Raw genomic sequence first — 11,202 nt, 5'->3', positions numbered from 1 at the left:
TAGACTTTAACGCAAATCATTGTCAATCATCTATTTATTAGGTTTACCCAGGGCAAACTGAAAACAACTGCTTGCAAATGCTGTTAAAGAGCTGTTTGAATTTTGAAACAAAAGTCTAGGTTGAGAGTGACATAAGGCGTACAGTAGACAGGGATCACCTGTGGTGGTAAACATAAGCTCCCCAATAACCATGCGAACAAGTATTCAGAGCCAAAGTAACGTGTGAAACAAAATTAGTTATGAAAAAGTTCATAAAATTTGTTACTCATTTGTATGTGATGCTACTTTGATTCCAGTTTTCAAGGTTTCTCTGTCGTTCCCCATTCATGGCTTTGTCTACATCATCTCGCCAATTAAATGTGGAAGAGGATGTTATCGGTGAAATGTTGTATCAAGGAGAAAAGAAACGATCATCTTCGTCCCATAAACTTTATGATGTTTTCATTAACCACCGTGGCCCTGATGTCAAAGAAACCCTGGCTCTTCAACTCTATAATAGTCTTGAAATGGTGGGAATCCGAGCGTTTCTTGATTGCAAAGAGATGGAGTTGGGTGATTTGTTTCCTTCAACAATTCAGGATGCCATTTACTCTGCATCGGTACAAATTGCCATTTTCTCTAGAAGATATGCCGAGTCCGTTTGGTGTTTAGCGGAGCTTACTCTGATGTTACAAACTAAAAGAAAAATTATTCCAATATTCTATGATGTTCCACCTTCCCACCTCAGATACGTAGAAAAGGGAGCGTATGCTGATTCATTCAATTACCACACACAGAAGCGCAGGTATCTCGACAAACTTGACAGCTGGAAAGGAGCTCTCCGTTGTGTTTCATATATCTCTGGTTGCGAATTCAATCCAAATAACGAGTAAGATTTTTTCTTCTAACAAGTTCCTCATAATATTTTCTCCCTACTAAGTTTTATGATTTTAGTGTGGTCTGATCTGATGAAATCATTGTTTTCGTTGCAATATTCAAGCAATCTTGAAACACTATGTAAAACTGTAGTGTCCACTGTCCGAAGAGAGGTAGAAAAGACAAGAACTTTAGAAGTTGCAAGGTACCCGATTGGAATTGAAGAATTGGTTGAAGAATTTGAAAGGACTGCATGCTGGGAGAAGATGGACGAAAAGCATAGAGTGATTGGCATCTATGGTATGGGTGGGTCTGGTAAGACCACCCTAGTTAAAGAATTGTTCAACCAAAAGCGTTCAGAATTCAGTGGATCATGTTTTTTGTTTGAGGTGCGAGAAGCAGCGTGTAACGGTAAATTGACTTCTCTTCAAAGAAAGCTTCTTAGGGATCTGGTGCAGGAAAATCGTGAGTTTGACAGTATTCCTGAAGGATGGAGCTATCTGAGGTCTCGCCTGGCGAGCAACCCTTTTGTGAGCTTCTTAATTGTTATAGATGATATAGATCACTTGGACCAGTTGAATGCCTTACTGGTTAGGGATCTTTCTCGAAGTTTAATAATTGTCACAACCCGTGATGAGAGAGTTCTGATAAAAGCAGGAATTAATTCTTGCTATAAGATGAAAGAAATGAATGTCCATCATAGCACAGAGCTTTTCTGTTGTCACGCCTTCCACCAGCCATACCCAACCAGAGGATATGAAGATTTGGTTGAAAGCTTCGTGAAAGAGTGTGGGGGTCTGCCTCTGTCTCTGCAGGTGTTGGGTGGACTTGTTTTTGGAAGTACTGATAAGCATTATTGGAAACTAGCATTGGATAAGGTGAGGAAAACTCTACCCCAAGATATAATGCAGACGCTTAGAATAAGCTTTGATTCCCTTGATGCTGAGCAAAAGCAGGTATTTATGGACGTTGCCTGCTTTTTCGTCAACAAATCTCGCCATATGGCTTTAAGAATATGGGAAGCATCAGGGTGGAGGGCTGAGCACACACTTCAGATCTTAATTGATAAGTGTCTTGTTGAAGTTCAAGTGGGAAGGACTTACTGGAATGGATTTGACTCCGAAAACATTCATCTTTTGAGAATGCATAACCATATCCAAGATCTCGGCAGAGAAATTGCAGCTGAATTGAGCAGTCCTGGTCGACTATGGCGTTGGCAGAATCTTCGTTCTCAGGTTTGTTTCCCCTCGCAAATTTGTAGTCGGCTTTACGGTATTAATACAAATGTGTTTATATATCTTGATTGTTGGTTTTCTGACTGGAGCAAGACAAAATTTTATTTTCATCATCAAATGCAGGAAGAAAAGGGATTCGAGAACATACTTGCTGGAATCAATGGTCGTAGTTTCAGGTGTCTCAATTCCATTTTTGACCAGCACAACGCTCTTCAATTCAGATATTTTGTAGGTAATTTAAATGACTGTGAGGGTCCAACAACTGCTTTGCTTTGGCTTGAACTTGACTTAAGTATGTTGGAAAAACTGGATGAACATGAAAATATTGAAGGAGAAGAAGTTATGTCAATCATGCCTTCATCAATCACTATTCCTTCATGGATTCCTCTCCAAAGTTTGCACTATTTAAAAATTTCCCATGGATGTTTCCGAAGTTTGTGGCAGAGTGATCGGCAGGTAATATTTTCTTCTATGGTTGACAATTAAGCCTGGTTGACGATGATATGATACAAAATACATTCTTAAATTAGCTATTTGGTGACCATTATTTAGAATTGAAGACTACATGTTTTACACAAATTAGTTTCAAATTTCAGGTCCCTTCTCAATTAAAAGAGCTTGTGCTTGAGGGAACAAACTTGGAAGAGTTTCCAAAATCACTGGGAGTGTTAAGTCATTTAGAGAATCTAGTCCTCGCAGGAAGAGAAGAATGGAACGGAACAGAATGGAATAATTCCATGAAAATTGATGGGACATTATTCACAAACTCTCTTAGAAAACTCACTAATCTTGAAAGTTTGGTTTTGAGGGATTTCACATTATATGGGGAATTGAGTTTGGAGACTAGCATGGAGTCAACTTCTCTTGGGGCTCGAATTGTCAACCTTGAAAAATTAGATATAAGGAATGTAAAACTTATATCTAAGGTTTCAATTAGTGGACAATACCTTCGCAGCCTTAAATCTATCCATCTCATGTCCTTGGAAAGTTTATTACAAGTGTATTTAGGATTCACAGCCACACATAACTATCTGAAGGATGGAAAATCAAACACAAGAGTAGAAGAGTTTCCAAGTTCTGCACGTCTGGGCTTAGAGAGAATCACCATTGATGGATGTTCGAAGTTGCAGAAGATCAAAGGTATTGAAGAATTGCAAGGACTGAAATATCTACATCTTTCAGTTGGCGCTGTAGCTATAAGGGGATGTATTCAAATGTGGCAGGTATCACACTTCTGTTGTAATAGGAGACCAGTTTTATATATAGTTATTTGCAACTAGTGTTTTCACTTTACTGTTATATAATTTTTGGACTAATTAGTCTCCTTTTTTATTCAGAGAATACCATCAGGGGTTACTAGTTTTGTTTGGGAATCAAAGGTTGATTTGGGCAGCATTCTACTACAACTCAAGCTGTTATCTTCTCTTGTTGGGCGAGATGGCACAGTTACTGAAATTCGTAGTGATCCCAAGGCAGAGTTATTGGTTGCTGTGACAGAGAACACAAGCGCAATTATCATGTTTATATTAGTTGAAAGTATAAATAAAGAGAAAGATTCCCGCAATTTTTTGAAGATTCCTCCTGTGGACTGGATGGTGACTTGTATAGGAAGAGGAAAATATATTGCTACCGTTGTAGTCACTGAAGAAGAAAAAATAATCAAGATGCGATATGGAATATCTAATTGGATTCCGACTGTGTCAGATGGTGCAGTAAGAAAGGGCTTTATAATGACCATCGAGAATAGGGGCGAATGGAAAATCCTACCATTACTCCAACATTTTGTTCTCAGGTTTGCTGCTTCTTCTAAATTTGTAACTCGAATTTGGTAGCTTTCATGAATGGTATTTTTTGATGCATGTGTTTTATTTGTTTTTAGGACATAAACTGATCCCGCGTGCTAAATGCATGAAAAGATAAAGTTGCAAACTGTTTTATTTAGAGGCTGTGTGTTGTTTAAGAAAGTAAGAAAGAAAAAACAAAGTGTTTTTTCTGTAATGAATGAGTAGAAGCTTATAATATTGTTATCAGAATTCAATTGTGTAGTTTTCGAGTTAAACTCATTGATCTATGTTTTATGAGTAGTTCATAAGAACCTATCTTTTATGAAAATGAATGATTCACTTAACATTCATTACATCTAGATGATGTTCATATAATAGAAACTAATTGAAAACCCCCTCTATATAAAAACATACAATGTAAACTATTTTAAAAGTTGAATAAAAGATATTGATGTAGCAATTTGTGTTTATTGCCCGAGTTTTATATTCTTCATTTGATACTAGAACAGGAAGATCGGAATAAAGTTATAATGAAGAAGATGATCAACTGAAGAAAGACATCGTCTGCAAGAGGATCGTGGTAGTTTTGAAGTTTGCAAACAAGTTTTAAAAAAGACGCAGTATTCTCAGGAGGAGGAGATCGTGGATTTAGTGTTCTCGGTCAATCACCGGTGAAGGAAAAATATTTGATCGCAGTTTGTTGTGTGAAGCAGTTCATTCGAAAGGTCTTCGCATTTTATGGAGCTCGCCCAGCTACTGTAGTAAATCAAAGTGCATTTATAGCCGCTACAAAAGATCCGTTGAAAACTCTGTGAGAGCATTGTAATATCTGTGCTAGTTGGCATTTTATTTTAGATGGCTTTTAATAAATCAATAGTTTTGATTGCTGCAAGAGTTTGGTGTTTTTTTTTAAATGGTGTCAATAGTGGTATGGTATAAAATTCTCATGTTTTTTTAATGAAATGCTTACATTAGAAAAGTTGTGTTTTTGTAAAAGGCACTAATATATTTGGTCTAAAATTTCTAAGGAGGTTTCCAGGTTTCCGACAGAGAAGGTATATTGTGACCAAATTTAATTTTTTTTTAAAAAATGCCCGCATTCGTCGGATTTCTAACGATAATTCTACATTTGGTTTCGACGGAGAAGGAATTGGCAATGAAATTTGTGTTTTTTGAGAAAAAGTGCCCACATTCATCGAAAATCCGAAGACCACAGGCATTACTTAAAAAAAAAAAAGAGCAAGTCATTTGATAAATCATTAATCCCGCCTAGACTTCATCCCGTCGACCTTTAGCATCCACAAAGACATTGGGCATTACAAGGAGGGAAATGGAACGTTCTGGATTGAGGTCACCCAGGATAGGTAGATAGGGCCTCCATAACTGGGGGTGGGGGGTGCCACCAAGATCCGGTTGAAGAAAAAAGGTAGGGGAAATCAACCAATTCATTCACAGGTCTCATTTGATTATCCGCCAAATTATATAAGATGTTTCAATTTTTTTAATTTGTTGTCTATGTTGTATTCAATTTAAATTGTGAGCTAGGTTTTCTTTAAAGTTTCTTGTGGATGCGGAAGTTTAATAGTTTGAATTTAATGTTCTTCATATCTTGTTGAAAAGACAAAAACAAAATGTACTCTGCTCTGAGCTTTCTTTCTTTAGGTATTTTAGTCTTCCAAACTTTCGTGCAATTGGTTTACAGATCTACATATCTCAGGTGATGTTTTTAGAAGTAAAGTACCTAGGTACTTCTTGTTTTGGATTGGTTGATATTATGTAAGTAGAAATATATTCATGAGTCTATATATGGTTGTTTGGTTTTTAAGTTGGGTGTGACTTTAATCTAAACAGTCAGTAGTCAGGCTCTTTATATTGAGAGGTTGGCAAAAAAAATAAAAATCTTTCACTAGAAAATTTAGGTTCAATTTAACATGCACTTAATTAAACTTAATTTGGGATTATATGATGCCACACACAACGAGGATGGATCATCCATCACGTAGTGCTTCAAGAGGAGCACATTCACATGAGGGACAAGAAGAGTCATATAACTTTGAGAGTTTTCACCAAGATGAGTAGCCCGAGTATTGACCTCAAATCTTACAAGCCTTATAGAATTTGATAGGTGTGATACATGATAGGTTTTCACCTACAATAGAGACACCTCATGAGGATCCACTTGTACTAGAGGAGCATATACTTGCATCTTGGGAGCTTATTAGGAGTTCGCCTTGAATTTGGGAAATACACATAGAGGAGATAGAAGATTGATCAATACACATTACCTAGCCTCATCATGCATAAATACAAGAGGTATAGACTATAGTAAGCACATATCATGAGCTAAAGGATCATATTCGAGAGTTGCTTCATCTCCAATCCTCTACATTTTTAAGATCCACAAATGGGGTTGAGGCTAAGTCTTGGTTACTTAGCTTGGACTTATGCTTTGGCTTGCATCTATATGTGAGCAACCTAAAGGCATAATTTGCAATGCAATTTTTGAGAGGACTTGCTTCCACCTGGTGGTACTGGGAGGATAAAATGCACCAACTCACATTGGAAACCCTCTCATGGGATACCATTTTGGAGTGCTTCAAAGTGTGCTCTATTTCAAAATATTTTTGACAGAGATGCATAGATGAGTTTTACAATTTACATAATGAGGTTTCTTAGTGGCTCAACATGAGAGTTAGTTTTTGGAGTTCTTGTAGTTTGTAGATTACATTCAAGACAAGTTACTTGTCAATTATTTCATTAGGGGTGGAAAGCCCAACATTTCAATTTTCCTACACATGGCCAATCCAAATGACTTTAGGGTTGCTATGGCAAAGTCTCTTATGGAAAAGGAGGTACATGTGAGGACACAAGAGGTATGAGAGAAGTTTGTAACCTTGATCAAGGGACTAAAGTGTCCATAGGCCTCCCCATCCTTCAAAGGAGAATTTAGACTTACTGTAGGCTTTCAAAGAAAAACCCAATAGTATCAATATTAGGGACAAAGGTCTAGAGCATAGTAGAGGCCATAGGGTAGTCACATGTGACCATCATCGACACAGGGATATTTTAGGTATGATAGACTATAGGACTATCAAGCTAGGCCTTCTATGAGTCAACCACCTTCTAGGGGAGAATCTAGTGTTTTTAGTAGTTAGGATCTTCTTATTATTGTGGGGCCTAGCCAACATAGGGTTATATGAGAGGCACATGTTATGTATATGTTAGTATCAGACAGAGAGTGCCCACAAGGTTTTAGAGTAGGTGGACACCATCCTAGGAGTCAAAGTAGATAGTTGAATGTGGGTCTTTACCCTCCCAACCACTCAACATATACCACCATGGGTTTTTACCCTCCCAACCACCCAAAGGTCAAAGGAAGATTCACTGTTGCAACACTCACTTTGTGTGACAGTCTCAAGCACTTAGGACAATCACTCCTTTCATAGCCATTCTTCTTCACAACACTCTCTAACATTAATTATGATTATAGTGTGCCTCCTTAAACCTTCCACCAACACCAAACTCAATACCAAACTCTTTCCCAATCTTGCTAATGGACTAACTCAACTCACTATCAAATTGTGATAATCAATGCAAGGTTTAGGATAGTAGTTAGGATCTTCTAATTATGGTGGGGCCTAGCCAACATAGGGTTATATGAGAGGCACATGTTATGTATATGTTAGTATCAGACAGAGAGTTCCCACAAGGTTTTAGAGTAGGTGGACACCATCCTAGGATGTCAAAGTAGATAGTTGATGTGTGGGTCTTTACCCTCCCAACCACCCAACATATACCACCATGGGTCTTTATCCTCCCAACCACCCAAAGGTCAAAGGAAGATTCACTGCTGCAACACTCACTTTTTGTGACAGTCTAAAGCACTTAGGACAAGCACTCCTTTCATGGCCATTCTTCTTCACAACACTCTCTAACATTAATTATGATGATAGTGTACCTCCTTAAACCTTCCACCAACACCAAACTCAATACCAAACTCTTTCCCAATCTCGGCTACTCTAGACTTTTAGCAGACCTTATCAATTTTCTGCTTTTTCATAAAGATCTTGAAGATGATGCTCACTATTTCATATCATTGACTATGCTATGAATTTGACTACATCCTACATTGTTCATAATAGCCATAGATCGTCATCTTCACGCAACAATGACATTTTATCAAATAGACTATCATTATTTATCTTGTATGCTCTCTAAACTTGGGCATTAAGGTTGACCTATGCATTATCACATGACTATTTTTTCTTGTTCTTAGGGTTGCCTATTGCTCTAAACATGATTAGGAGTTTTTACTATGTTGACTACCACCTTTAATGGACTTCCATCATGAAGACTTATTACTATTGCCCTCTTTGACTGTCACAAGATGACTAAAATGTTTGCATAGGTGACTAGATCTATTCATGTGAGTTCTCTTCATAATATTTGTAATTGTCATGCTTTGATCGTAAAGATACCACCTTACCTCTTTATGTCTTGACATGATTCTTTATTCACATAGTTATGTTTTTGTCATAAAACCTTGTTGCCTCATACCATTTGGATGATTAAAAAACTTCTGAAAGTTCCAATGCCTTTGTCCTTCAACTGTCTTGGACTACATAACTACCAACTTGGCATTGTTCCCATATGCTTGTGGTGAATTTATTTGTTATTCTTGGACATACTTGCTATGATTTGTATTATTGATCTTTGTTGTTCATTTATATTAAACTTCTTTTGATTAGCTCCACTTTCTCCTAAATCTCAACTGTCACCCTTTGATAATTTCTTTGTCAAAAAGAGATCTCAAAATCTATCATTGGATTGTCTTTTGATGTTGTGACTACTTTGAGATTCATTCTTATATTCTTATGTTCCTAAGAATATCATATTCTCCATTATTGGTTCTTTATACAAACCTATATCTTTTATCATTGGCAATGGTTTGCATGCATTCATAGGAATTCAAGGCCAAGAACAAATCTCTACTCCTTGGTCTCAATGAAATCCCTCTAAGCATGTGTTTTCTTCATCTCTAAAACTTTCCTTTCCACCCTTGTTGTTTGTAGCACTTCAGACCTATCCATTAGGCATGAGTTTTTAATCTCTATGTTTGGCTCCTATAAAACTTCTATTTCAATTGTAACATTTGTTGCTCCATCTATTTTTTATCATCTTCCCATTGTTCTACTCACTGTCTTCTACCTAATGGTTGACATCTATGTGGTTTCTATGACTATTAACCCTTGGGGGTTGTCATCATATCTCTGCAAACATCTTATTTTGGCCCCCCTTATGTAATATTCACAAATTATGATCTCTCCTAAGTAATTGATGACGATTATACATTTATCAATAAACAATCTAAATTAAATGCAAATACTTTTTCCTTTGGAATGTAAGGTGTTGGCTTTGGGTTGAAATCCTACCTCAATCTTTGATCTTGGTTGAAAACTCTTCTTAACTCACTCTTTGACTGCTCGTTGAATCTTTGGGACTGCCCTTCATATGCATGATTCTTCACGTGGTTCATATTATTGCCATTTTTGTGGCTTCTTTGGTGGTGCAGTAGGCGTATAAGGGTTTACACACAACTTTTTTTTAGTAGTTAAACTCATTTTCACAATGAAGGATCCCAAACAAGAAGAAAAGTTGATATGGACACAAAGATACCCTGAATGCCACGTAAAATGATGATGATGATGGATTTTAATAACGTCCACGAGGCCAAAGCAGCCCATGAGACCCACAGACAATACACACCCTATAAAATCAAGGCATTATGACTTAAAACAACATGTAACCTCTTCTCAAGGTCTGCTATTCTTCAGTGAATTTTAATTAGCAAACTTATCATTTTTTTGAGTTTTGTTTCCTCAAAAAGCGTGTTTAAATTATTTATTTTCAAAATATCTTCATAAATGGCACAAATGTCACTATATGTCAGGCATTGCATGACAAAATGCCGCTCCGTCTCTACTGCTCTAGTGTTATAGAATAGGCACATTCTTTTATCCCATTCTTTTATATGTGGAAAAAGGGTAAGGGGGTAGGGTTGTAGGTTAGGATAGGGATAGGATATGGGTAGGCTAGGATGGGGGTAGGTGATAAGATGGAAAGGGTAGGCTAATAGGTGTGTTGTAGAGGTAAGCTTAGGGAAATAAAGGAAGTAAGACTTATGGGATGTGGGTTAGAATAGGTGAATTTAGGGGAATAATGTTGGTATATGTGTAGAGTATGATGACATGATGATATTGTATGTTGTCATTGATGTCAATATGCTAAAGAGTGAACCGGTATATTGAAGTAAGCAACTTGCAAGAGAACCGGTATGATGTTGTGAACCGGTATATGTGAAAAAGTGAAGTGGTATGTTTGTCCAAGTGAACCGGTATGTTGGAATGTGAACTGGTATATGTGAAAAAGTGAAGCGGGATGTTTGTCCAAGTGAACCGGTATGTTGGAATGTGAACCGGTATATGGAATGTTTTGTATCAAGGTTTCATATTGTATGACTACCAGTTGGTAGTCTTAGCTTCAGGGTTTCCAGTTGAAGTGTTCTATGCCTGTGTGATTCAATCGATGACATCGTGTGATGAGTTAGCATTGTGATGAAGAACAGATTGTGTTGCCACATCAGCCTTGTGCGCGTGAAGGATCTTGCATGCAGGAGATTGATCCTATCTACCTCGGGAATGTGCGAAGTCTCTGTAAATGGTGGAGAATGCGTGATGGGTTATCAGCCTCCAAGAAGCAATGAAGAATGAACGATGGAGAATGTCTTGAGATCTGCTCAAGACTGTTGTAATCAATGCAATATGTTCAATGCTTAGGATCAAATCGACTGAATTGCTTAACCTAATGTTTAGGGTTTAGGGTTTATGCTACCGACCTATCTGTTTTCTATAAGGTCGATGTTGTTTTTCATGTTGAGGTTGTTGGAAAATGTTGTGAGTGTATCTAAGTGCAGAGATACGTGATTCTTGCCAGACCAGATAAGAGAATAGATACCTGCAGAGTGTGATTGCAAAAGGAAGGAACTAAAGCGGATCTGCATTGGCATTGAGTGTTGTTACCATATCATTGTAATACTTGTTGACCTCTAGCCACTTCAACAGTTGGAAAATCCCTTAATAGGGTAGCTTTAACCAGCTTGTTGTAAATCCTTTAAGAGGGTGACTCAAAATAATTGAGTTCTTAAAATCCTCTAACAAGGTAACCTTTAACAAGGTTTAACCCTTAACCGGGTATTTTAGCGATCCCTTAACCAGGTGATCCCTAGCAGGATCGGTTCCTAACAGAACCTATTGTAAAGTCTTTAACCA

The 11,202-nt window shown here is 37.4% G+C and overlaps 1 protein-coding gene across 2 annotated transcripts; it reads left to right on the top strand.

Moving 5' to 3' along the window:
• The first annotated feature begins 301 nt into the window (after positions 1–301).
• LOC131065107 (disease resistance protein Roq1-like) lies at positions 302–4,728 on the top strand. Of its 2 annotated transcripts, XM_057999517.2 has the most exons (6): positions 302–868; positions 980–2,090; positions 2,214–2,546; positions 2,687–3,313; positions 3,428–3,882; positions 4,384–4,728. In XM_057999517.2, the coding sequence occupies exons 1-6, from the start codon at positions 327–329 to the stop codon at positions 4,403–4,405; spliced, it is 3,090 nt and encodes a 1,029-aa protein (XP_057855500.2). In that variant the 5' UTR covers positions 302–326; the 3' UTR covers positions 4,406–4,728. The 2 variants fall into 2 exon arrangements, with proteins under 2 accessions (XP_057855500.2, XP_057855499.2); XM_057999516.2 differs by having other exon boundaries at positions 3,428–4,728.
• The last annotated feature ends 6,474 nt before the right edge of the window (positions 4,729–11,202 follow it).

This window comes from Cryptomeria japonica, chromosome 11 (genome assembly GCF_030272615.1).
Source record: "Cryptomeria japonica chromosome 11, Sugi_1.0, whole genome shotgun sequence".
Classification (NCBI taxonomy): domain Eukaryota; kingdom Viridiplantae; phylum Streptophyta; class Pinopsida; order Cupressales; family Cupressaceae; genus Cryptomeria; species Cryptomeria japonica.
This window is presented reverse-complemented; position numbering and strand designations above follow the sequence as displayed.